The sequence below is a fragment of the Ptychodera flava genome, chromosome 10 (genome assembly GCF_041260155.1).
Source record: "Ptychodera flava strain L36383 chromosome 10, AS_Pfla_20210202, whole genome shotgun sequence".
Taxonomy (NCBI): Eukaryota; Metazoa; Hemichordata; class Enteropneusta; family Ptychoderidae; genus Ptychodera; species Ptychodera flava.
Genome location: NC_091937.1, coordinates 44,234,891 through 44,246,654, shown reverse-complemented (window position 1 = coordinate 44,246,654; position 11,764 = coordinate 44,234,891). Strand labels below are relative to the sequence as shown.

The window sequence follows — 11,764 nt, the reverse complement described above, 5'->3', positions numbered from 1 at the left end:
ACTCTGGTCTGCTAACGCCACATTAGAGTTATCTGAAAGAGAAATTAAATCTGATTTTAGCAAACAATATAACATGAAAAGTAGACATGACATGTCAAAATAAACTTTATCAATTCAAGTCAACAGTCTTGAAAATATGAGACATAGAAATACAAATGCAAAGCTTGTAGAGATGAATTAGCAAACTCATTAAAGTTATTCGTTGTAGAAAGTGCCAGTCTTATTCCACACTCTCAGGAACATTCAGAAGTAATAAGTGAACATTTACAGTGGAGATAAACAGTGATAAGTGGTAATATGCCAAGCCAAAAAATACTGTATACTAAATATGGATGACTGCAGAAGTTTCATATGAATTCACTGACATCGCCAAATTATGGTACAAATTATAAATAAAATTTTGATTGACTTTGTCAGAAATGATTTCGTGTTCCTATCATACTTTGATTTACAATGCACTTTCAATACTATATAGTGTCACTTGCATCACATGAAATACCTCTCGGTAGTCGTGTTAGTTCAACCATGGTGTTCACGTGACACAGTCTCATAACATAGCTCACTATATGTCCCAGATACCTTTGATGAGTGACCTATTTGAGCCGCTTGATTTTCAAAGTCGCTGCTGACATGTACAGTATGCAACAACTTTGTGTACTGACCTTCCATGTTCGGTTCCGTTCTGTATCCTCTTAGGGCTTCTTTGTGTCTGTTATCTTGTTTTCTAAGCTATCTGCTTTCTTTCCACTCTCGTCTTACTTGGTATACACAGTTGTAGTCCGTCTACGTTTGGAAAATTCCAACAGAAATGGCCAGCCGATCCTTATGTACTTGCATGCTTGATAAAACTTACTGATGAATAGTAGTTTTGTTTGGGCATTTTCTATTGGCCAAAATACTTCCAGAAATCCACTCCTGACTAATCAAATTTGATGTTACGAAACAATGGCAATTTTCTATCATGGCTGAGGCTAGGGGGTCTTACATGGCTCATTTACTGTAAGTTTGTCCGAAAACTGAGGTCGTCCGAAAACTGTCACACTGGGTATCGTATTTTGACAGCTGTACCGCAGCTACTTACTAATTGAATCGAGGTCAAACCCCCTCCCCCTATACGAATGAATTTCGCTTTTTGAACTTCTGCGACGATCTGAGACGGTCCCTCACATGTCTAATGCGAAGGAACGTGTACGCTGTGTATACACAGGCCCAGTGGGCTAAAATAGCGAGGTGAAAACACGGCGGCCACTCTCGCCGAAACACGATTTTTGCACCGCATTTTTTCATTCATTTTCGTTCGTATGACTTTGAAACTCCAGGAAACGACTGAGAAGAAAGGGTTACCTTGAATTATTGAGGTATTTGCTGATAATTTGCCAAAAGCGAGAAAAAAAGCTACGAAAATTCCCACACGCTACACACTGAGCATTTCAGCATAAGCTTACAGACAGAGGTTTCTTGCACGATCGCGCCGAAATTTTCGCTCGTAATTTTACTATATAACTCTCATTAAAATATGGTAAATTCACTCAAAAATTCGTATTATTGATATATTGTAAACCCATGAGGAACGTAATTCATTCTCCCCTGCACAGTATAAAGGAGATCGGAACCGCTTGTCAGACAAAGACCACAAACAAACGCAAGATGATCAATAGTTTTCACACGTCCGTCCAGTACCAATCTCGTAATTTAGGGACTGGTCAGTTTCTTCAGCCTGGGGGGGGGGGGCGGTTGATTCATTAGGGGGGTCACCCTGTTTTTGACTTTGGTGATAGGGGGGGGGGGTCACCATGTTTTGAAATGCTGAAGTGATAGCCGGGTGAATATATGTACTCACCGTGGTGAAGCAAGATGTACTCTCCAGAACAGGAATAATAGGTCTGTTCAGACAGTCTAGGTATCTGGCTTCTAGAGCGAGGATAGATATATTATATCAGAGCTTGTAGCTGCGTGATGCGTATAGTATGGCTGTAGTCTTAGATCTGGCGTGTTCCGATGCGGAGATCACATGGTCCCAGGACGCTGACTCTGCGGGGGGGTCGGCAGTATCCCCTAGCAACCCACAGAGGCAGTTGGGGGCGCTGTTCACACTACACTCCCCCCCGTTTTATCAAACAGGTGGGAACCGCATCTACAGCTTGGAAGGAAACAAAACAAACAAACGAAAAAGACAGAGAGAAAGGGATAGCGGCTATTTTCTCCTAAGGCTTCCCAGTGAGAATATTTCACACCGGTGCTGCTCCCGTCACCAAGGGTGTCACCAGAGTAGCTCCCTCCTTGGATGGGTGGCTGTATTGGTTTGGTCTTCAGGGCGCGCACCCTCTGGGGTCTGTGAAGTCCTCTCCCGGGCACGAGTCCCGCTCCAATCCAGGTTTTCTGGACCTCCCTGGTCCCCATAGAGTGTTGCTCATCGCCGTATGCAGGAGGCGCTTGATGTCTCCACCTCGATGTCTTATGACCTCCTGCGCCACGTCACCGATGTATGCGGGGGTGTTGTATCGCTGGTCGGGCCGTGGCATAAGATACGGCGAATCCGTCTCCAGGAGGATCCGGTCCAGGGGACATCCCTCAGGGCCTCAATTTGCCTGTCGTCGAAGTCCGCCACCATTGCCGAGAAACTGAAATAGCAGTGGCGGAACGCCTGGCGCCATCTACGAAGGGTGCGCAGCTCTCCCGCGAAGTTATGGATGTGGATGAGCTTGGTCGAGTCGCACATCTCCTTGACGGTTACCAGGGCCAGGGCGTGAGTATCACAGGCGTACTTATCCCCCACCGCGCCTCTGAGGTGTAAGATGACTGGTTTGGCGGGGTCGGCCATGCTCAGGAGTTCCCTGAAGATGTCCTCTTGTTTTGTCCACTTGTCACTGCCCACGGTTCTGTCGAGTCCGATTTCCCCTAGAGCGGCGACGTGTGGGGATGCAACCAGGCGTCGGATCTCCTGCAGTACCTGGTTGCCTGCTCCGACGGCGGCTTTGGGGTGGAGGCCGATGGCAATCTTCCACCCTGGTTCCCGCGTCAGGTCTTCGGGGAAGGTTTCCGGGTCACAGTATACCTCCACTCCTCCAACCACTTGGACTGGCACTTCGGGTCGGACGCTTGGGCAGGCCGAGACGAGTTGAGCTGACGTTGTCACTCGGCTGCCTTTCCTGAGTTGTTTCACTGTCCGATCCAAGTGAAAATGCGAATCCATGGCTTTCGGAAGTGGAGATTCCTGGCTACGTTCCGCTTCCCATCCGTACCTTGCTGGGGCCGTCGTCGGGTGTTCTGCTTCCTGACTGGCTGCTGCCACCTGTGTGCGAGGAAGTGAGGTCTCCCTGGTGGGCTTGGCTCCCCGTTGGTAACCTGCTGGGATCATCGTTAGACTCCCTGGCACTTTGGCGGCGGCTTCTGCTGGTGGGCGAGGGCGCTCCTGGGCTCCCTTGCCAGTCCAACGCCGTACCCGGTCACGGTCCGCTGGGTCAAGGTCATGTACCAGAGCCGACATGACTCTCCATTGGACCATGACAGCCGGAGTATTTGGTGGGTTGATGCGGGGCTTCTCTGGGACGTCCCAGTTCATCCGGTGGCACAACCCTCCATAGTCTTCCGGCAGGTGTCGGTGACTTTGGCGCCTTCAGGTATCCTGGCGTGGGCTCGGGCCTTCAGGTGGTCGTAGAGCGCCAAGATCGGCATATTAGGCCCCACCAGCTTCCTTGTCAGGAACTCCAGGAGGTCAACGATGGCGTTGTAGTCGACACGTCCTGGGTCTTCGCGGAGGCATCGGGGAAGGTGTTTTCTGAAGCAGTGCTCCTTGATCCCCTTCGACTCGAAGCGGCATCCCGGGAAAGGGCAGGGGGACGGTCGTCCGGCGTAGTAGCTCCCCGCTCGCTTGGATGAGCTGGAGTGAGGCTCTTCCTCCCTGCACCTCTTGCCGTTGGTCTCTTCGTCACCCGGGTGGCTCTGCAGGGTGCCTGATCTTTCAAGCTGCCGCTTGAGTCTCTGCCTCAGCTTGGCTGCCGTGGTACGTACCTGGCTGGGGTCTGTGCCTTGGGAGAGACTTCTCTCTGCGCTAGTCACTGGCTCTCGTTCAGTCCTCCCCTGATCCCCGCTGGGGTGGCTGGCCACATCCGAGGACGTGCTGGCCTGTTCCCCTTGGGGTTCTGGGGGCAGACTGCTGGAAATCAGTCCCTGCAGCACCGAGAATCGGAGTCTCGCCCCATGGGTAGTTCTGGGACTCTTCAATACTACCGGCTCCCTGCCAAGACCTTCCGGGTCTTCCTCTGACGTCAGGCAGAAGAGGCTGTCGTCAGAATCCGGAGCGGCGACTTCAATCTCTGGTGCTTCCGCCCAGGTGGTGGTGGTGGACTTCCCCTTGTCCCGTGGCGAAGGTGTTACGGCCGTCCGGGACAGATCGATGCCTTCGCTGACTTGGACAGTGGGAGTAGGCTGGGCCTCCCCAATCGGTTGTGGTGTATGCCCTGTTGGTTCCCCCGATGCCGGCATGCCCTCCCTGTATACGGTAAGGTCAGAACGAGTCTGGAGACGTATGTCCCGACACATACCGTAAGGGTCGGTGTTGCTGTCAACCGGCGCCTGCTTCCTGGGTTTTGGTGGCCGAACGTTCATCTTGGGGTTGATGTGTGGCATGTTCTTGACTATCCAGGGCACATCAACCATGACGTCGGCCTCCTCCTGCATGAGCCGCACCCATCCCCAGTTGCCTCTCGCTTTCGCGATGTCGTAGAGGGTGATGAGTGTTTTCTGAGCTTCATGGATATCCAGGATGCTGAGGGCGCCCATTATCTCTCTAGGCTTGAGTAGTCGTCGGGCGCGGATGGCCTCCCGAACTTCCTCAAGGGTCAGTTGACCTCGCTGTGCCATGGTACTGGGGTCAACTCCCTGCAAGGAAACAGAACCAGAACAATGTAAGTGACCTTTGGAATCGCTGCATTGCGGACAGATGAATTCGCCATGATGCGTTCTTTTGGCTTAGTCTATCCCTACACCCTGCACATGAAACAAATCAAACCCGCATCACATTGCAGCATCAATTTGCCGTCATCCGGCTTACCACACACGCAATAAACTCTCTCTCCCGAACCGACCTGATCTGTGCGGCCCTTCCTACCCGTCTCCTGATATTTCTGGATCAAATCTGGTAGAACGCTGTCCCTGCACAGCTTCATCCTATCGTGGTGAACCACTGTTTCCTGCCGTTTGATTTTAACTCGGTACAGGTACGACGTCAGTTTCTCCACAGCGATTCTGGGGCCCTTCCAAGGAGGACTCAGCTTCCTGCATTTTCCCTTGATTGTGGCTGTGTCCAAGATGTATACACAGTCTCCAAGGTCATATGCTTTAGTGTTGATCCTAAGGTCGTAATCGCGCTTCATCCTCTCCTGGTTGGTCTTTAGAGTCTTGCGTGCAATGTTGTGTGTGGTCTTCAGGGTCTGTTCCAAGTTCTGTACATATTGCCCGAGGTCTTCGGCTGAACTGGCAGATGGTTGGCTGTACATCAGCTCTGAGGGCAGGTTTACTTCCCTCCCGAGCATCAGTCGGTTGGCTGTATATCCAGTGCTGCGATTTACGGATGCTCGCATGGCTGCTGCAATCTGGGGTAGGTTGATATTCCAGTCACTTGTGCGCTGGGTTCAGTCCCGCTGTCTGCCCATCGTACACATACTGTAACTCAGGGTCGTTCGGTTGCGCTTCCTTGATGTCATTTGTGGTGCCCATAGGAATTGCCGTGCAGTCGAATTTGTCACTGCTGCGGGTCACTACGTAGACTTTCAATGTCGCATGTTCGCTGTCCCATCCGTGCTCGATATCAGCATGAGTATGAAACACTGTCGTCACCATGGGGTCCTCTTGTGGTTGTATTCGCCATCCATGATGCTCCACCAGGGTCCCATGGCCTTTGCAGAGTTACAATCACCCGTCTTTCCCACTTGTGATGTAGGCAATGCATCACTGCTGTATATCCACTGCAGACAGTTATCATGGTCGTTCTCCATTTGTCAAAGTCGGGGCAAACACTGATGTTCCTTTCACAACGGCTAGTCAGGGTAATGGCAGGATACAGTTTGATGGTCACATGGCCATCAGTGAAGAGTCCTTGGGTCAGCAAATACAACATTATGATTATTGCCACCGCTAGACAACTTCTATAGTATTTACTGTATTCTACTTTATGAGAAGTTATTTTACCCCACATGGTGAAACCAGGCGAGTGGCCTGTCTTCCCACCTCCAGTGCTATTCACCATATCTACTCCATCAACTCCCAGTGGCTTTATCCACCCTCCTTCAAGGTCAGTTTGTGTAGATATGCCCATATCTGGGGTAACAGCATTCCTCACAGTTGTTTTGAGGTCGACAGATCTACTTCCCCTGTTCCCTGTCTGGTCCAGTAGGCCTTTTGGGGTTTCTTGGGTCATGCTTAGGCCTTCAAGGATGACCCCTGGGAGTTTAAATGCTCTGACAATGAGGGCGCAGTTGCATGGTCTTGAACAGGCTGCTTCCCTTTTTGCCAATGTCCAGTTAAGTGATCGCTGCCAGTAAGAGGACTGTCAGTAGTTGATGAGACAGATGGGCGAACTACTGCAATAGCGTTTGTTGCACCCTGTGTCGCTGCCTGACTATCCACTTTGGTGTCACCTGCAGTCCAATCACTGCATTCATTTTGAGCGATGTTGACTTGTGTCTGGGAAACCAAGAACTGACTGTTTTCCTGGAAAGCCGTAATTTCTTGACCTTTATCGCTGAGCAACTGTTCTAGCAGCTGAACCTCATTATCCAATGGTTTCTCCATGAATTGTGACTTCTGCACTCTGTCATTCCATTGCTCAATTTCTAACTTCTGGGATGTTATAATCTCTTCTTTGATTTCTGCTTCCCTTTTAAGATTGTTAATTTCTGATGCCAGCTCAGTGATGATGTCAAGAGTGCGCGTCTCGGATAATATGGGTTGGATATGACGACTCTTTTCTTTCAATGGTGTCAACTCTTCCTGCAAATTCTTGACTTTCTTTTTATAGAAGTCCAGCTCTGCCATTGCTGCAACAAGCTCCTGTGTCACCTCTTCAAAGTGTGAAGCTTTCTCTTGCTTGCTGTCAACAAGTCTCTTAAGACAAGCATTTTCATCTGTGAGGGCTGAAATATACTTTTCTTCTTCTTTCAATGTGTCCGTCATTTGTTGAATGGTATCTTCAAATTCTTTGGCTTGATGTTTGTACTCTAATTCACTTGCAGTCATTTCAGAAGTCAGGAAATCATTCTGTTCTTTCAATGTGTCAATTTGTTTCTGCAGGTTGCTCCTCGCTTCTCCCATATTTTCAAGTCTCCCCTCATATGCTTTTACAGTGTCGTTATTGACGCTTGACATTGCCAGAATGGTCTTGTTAAGTCGTGCCTGAAGCTCCTGATGTTGTCTGTTCTGCTGCTCACTCTGTTCCAATTTCTTTTCAAGAATTTCCATTTCACTTCTATGCGTGTTGTTCACCTTGACCAGTCTCTGTTCCGCATGAAAGACTTCCTGACGTTCAGTTTCCAGATTTTCTATTTGAACTTTTAGTTCCTTATTTTCGTTGATGACAATGGAACACTGTTTCTGCTTTTCTTCAAGGTTTTTCCCAAGTTTCTGAAGCTCTGACGTCACTTCCTCCTTTTCCCAAATCAAGATGTCTTTGTCTTCCTCTGACTGGTCATACTTCGTCTGCAAGGAATCAGTGATTTCTTCAAAATCTTCAATCTGAGACTCGTTCAGCTGTTTTAACTGCACTATTTCTCTTTGAAGCCGTTCATTCTGGTCCTTCAAGTTGTCAATCAAATCTATAGTTGGCCGATAGGGCGACCCCAATGGTGTAGAGGTGGCAACGTCTGATTGACTGAAGTGCTTGGCTAATGTGCTAATGAGTTGCTGGTAACTGATATTTCCTTGCTGTTCTATCAATGAAGTGTACATTTCATGAGCTGTTCCACCCAAACACTGACACAGATAATGTTTTCGTTCATTATCCGACCAGTCTAGGGCGTCTGAATAGTTCGTGAATTTCATATAGAAAACGCCCCACTTTCTTCCCTTTTCTCCTGAGAAAGTCAGCGTCTTCGGTAGCGTAACCCGCTTGAGCGGAGCTTCTCTACCTCGGTGGGTAGGTGGGGGGACATCTTCATCAGTGTCCTCTGAATTAGAATCGAGTCCGGACCATTTCCCCTTTGTGCCATAGCGCGGGCTCCCTCTAGCTGTGGGAGGGCCCCATGCTATCGCCCGATGGGGCTGGTCTCTCCTCACGCTTTCCCTGGCCCTGCTACGTCTTTGGCGGGTTTCCCTATCTGGGGAGTCCCTCCTTTGACTCAGGGGATAGGGTGGCGGCGGAGTGCGGTATGCGTTAGAGTCACGAGAGTAAGGTTGGTCCGTGCACCGGCTTCGCCTCTCCGAACGGTAAATTATTTCCTCACCGTCGTTGTCGTCAGGTTCGTTATAGAACCCATCTAGTTTTCTTCTTGACGAAAAGTCCGCGTTCGCTGGTCTGCGGGCCTGTGCGCTGTGGCAACGGTGTTCCCCCTCTCCCCTCTTTGAGCGGTGAGGGCGCCAGTCATCGCCGTCAGAAAGGAAATCATCGTCGGATGGATAGTGGGAGGGGTTAACCATTCGTCCCATCCTTACCTCCCTGTGGGGTTGTTCGACACCCACGTCGTTGTTTTCTAGCCTTTGGTGGGCTCGTTTTTTCATGCTGTTGTCATAGCTTTGGCTTAGCCTATCTACTCTCTGGGCTAGTCCAGGGACGGGGACTGATGCTAGGGAATCTTCTTCATCCCAGTCCCGGGCTGTTTTTGTCGCCCAATCATCCCCTCCCCTGGTGTCATAGTCGATGGTGTGACATTCCCTACGTTGGGCACCTGCTGTCCTTGGCCCATAGGTTATCATGTCGAAAAAGTCAGCTTGGGGTCTAAAATATCTGATTTTCTCAAGCCCCCTCGGGGTGACCCCCCCCCCCCAGGCTGATCCCTAAGTCTCATAATTTCTTTTGCTGTTTTTCTGCCAACCCAGGTAAACAGGCAGTGTGTCTAGGTTGCAATGATTTGTGTCTACCTTGTCCTCTATAAACTCCATTGTGGTGGTAATAATTTTTTACAGTTGAGGACTTCTGGGTAATAATTGTCTAGGTCGTGAATTGGAGCTCAAAATGTCGCAAAGTGGGGTTGTACTCTAAACCCTATGGACAATGATGTTTGCCAAAAATTTATTGAGCTCAACAATTGTCAAAGTCTGTCAAAATACTGCACTGGGTATACAACCCTTTACCTCCCTTACAAACAATAGTTGCTTATAAAGGGTCTAGGAAGGGCGCCACCCTGTGCGAAATTTATGTATGTACCTGATAGAGAGGGCCCGGTATACTTGCAAGCACACACACAGACACTTCCCTATCACACCACTGGCTGACGTTAGCAACACCAGCTTAGATTTTCAACAACAAAATCTTTATTGAAAATAAAACTCGAAAATAAATAATGGTCCTTGTTTTCACACAAAAATGAAACGGTAAACGTCAACAAAAAGAATCAAATGCAATCACGCTGTAACGGGGCACCGTCAGGCGACAGCCGAACCAACCTGTGGCGCGAATCCTGAGTCACGTGACGGAATTTTCCCAGCGCGGGTAAATTCAGTGAGAGAATTTGAGCAAGGGCCGAACGTTTCCCAAAACGCACCCTACGGCAATTTGCTACAAAAATCCTCGCACAAAATGAATAAAACTAGTGTGAGAGGGTCTGACTCACGTCTCCCTTCTAATTTTGGAACAGTGAGAGCTCACTTGCTCTGATGGAAAACTGTTTTTTGATATCACGCGTGTTTGGGCAGCCGCGTCACTACGGACTGGCTTTCCCGTGGTTGCGTGAGAAAAATCAAAGCCGTACGATCGCACCACACCGTACAAAAAATATGACTTACCCCAAAACCTCCGTCACCTCCTCCTTCTTGGGAGAGAAAAGGCTAGCTGGGGAAGTCAAAAACTAAAAAATTTCGCAGCGATCACTCCCTTAACCCAAAGGCAGTGGACCGCGGCACGACGGACGAGTCTAACTCTGAATCGCCTCGTGCAAAATTAGAAAAAGTGACTAGCACCCCACGTCTGGTTCGGAGCTTTTGCTCGCAGCGCCAGTGAAGTGATAGCCGGGTGAATATATGTACTCACCGTGGTGAAGCAAGATGTACTCTCCAGAACAGGAATAATACGTCTGTTCAGACAGTCTAGGTATCTGGCTTCTAGAGCGATGAGTAGATAATTATATCAGAGCTTGTAGCTGCGTGATGCGTATAGTATGGCTGTAGTCTTAGATCTGGCGTGTTCCGATGCGGAGATCACATGGTCCCAGGACGCTGACTCTGCGGGGGGTCGGCAGTATCCCCTAGCAACCAACAGAGGCAGTTGGGGGCGCTGTTCACACTACATGCCCAATAGGGGGTCAGTGTGTTTTTGAATTTTGACACAAGCTCATCATTGCCTAAAATGCTAGTGTCAGCCACAAATTTCATCATTCAGTTGTATTTTTCAGCGCGCCCTTCGGGTGCATAACTTTAATAATCAGTCATATTTTTCTGCACGCCCAACTTTAACATATCCAGCATATATACATCAGAGATATCTGTATGTTCAATATTTTTCAGCATGCTCTTCAAGCTCATTACTTTAATATATCAGACATTTTTCAGCATGACCTTCAGGTGCATGACTTTAATATACCAGGCATATATATCAGGATGTTTCATATTTTTCGGCGCGCCCTTCGGGCGCCATACTTTAATAAATCAGATATATCTTGATGTTTGCTAAGTTAAAGTGTACCATTATGAAATCTGCATTTCATATGAAAAGGATGACAAATTCCTGATACTTTTCTGTTCTCTCTATGAGAATTCAGTATGAGAAAGCAACATGCACAAATATTTCACAATATATATTTGATACAGTGACTTATTTTAGAGATAGAAAAATGACAAGATATCTTTCGTTCTCATTGATGCAATTATTTTCCTTTGTGTCACAGGTTTTCTGTAGAAAGATGCTTTTTTATGAACAAAATAACAGTTAAAAAAGGCAGTTTTTGTCATTATTAGCTGTGCTTTTATGGTTTCAATGTTACAAGAAAAGGTCCTCTCAGACACTGTACACATCAGATTTGGCTAAAAAAGCTCTCTATGGCTCCTCAGGAGATTTAATTGTATGGTTGGCAAGTCTTAACACCCATCAAAGTTTTTGATTCACTGCTTTTTCCTCTTTGATATTAATGATTGACATCCATTTCTGTACAACAGTTCAGGACATCTGGTTAAGCATAGAAAGTGTGAAATACATTCACAGCTCATTCAAAATACAGCTCATTCAAAATGTACTGTATTCAAACTTTAAGATTGACACTGTGAAATTCCTATCTTACATCTGACATGTCAACAATTTCATTAAAACATAGAATGACTATTTAAAATATAAATATATGTAAAATGTAAAAGATAATATATATATATATATATATATATTTATGTCCACCTTTTGTTTTAAATTTACCTATGTCGCGCGCCAGGGGGGGGGGTCACCTGTTTTCGAAATTTTGAATAGGGGTCACCCTGTTTTCAAAATTTGGAATGGGGGGGGGGTTCAGCCAGTTTTTAACGTCGGCAAAAAATAATCCACCGCCCCCCCCCCCCAGGCGAAGAAACTGACCAGTCCCTTACACTGACAGGACAAAAAACAAATTGTCCATACCTCTGTTATTATAAC

General features: G+C 47.7%; 2 protein-coding genes across 2 annotated transcripts; both read right to left on the bottom strand.

Moving 5' to 3' along the window:
- Window positions 1-2,455: 2,455 nt before the first annotated feature.
- On the bottom strand, window positions 2,456-3,487 carry LOC139141683 (uncharacterized). The gene has a single exon (XM_070711268.1). It carries the CDS (start codon window positions 3,485-3,487, stop codon window positions 2,456-2,458), a length of 1,032 nt encoding a protein of 343 aa, XP_070567369.1.
- Window positions 3,488-3,556: 69 nt separating this feature from the next.
- Window positions 3,557-10,428, bottom strand: LOC139142927 (uncharacterized). The gene is made up of 2 exons (XM_070713124.1): window positions 10,181-10,428; window positions 3,557-4,881 (listed from the first exon to the last, which is right to left on the bottom strand). The coding sequence occupies exon 2, from the start codon at window positions 4,861-4,863 to the stop codon at window positions 3,559-3,561; it is 1,305 nt and encodes a 434-aa protein (XP_070569225.1). The 5' UTR covers window positions 4,864-4,881; window positions 10,181-10,428; the 3' UTR covers window positions 3,557-3,558.
- Between the last annotated feature and the right edge of the window lie 1,336 nt (window positions 10,429-11,764).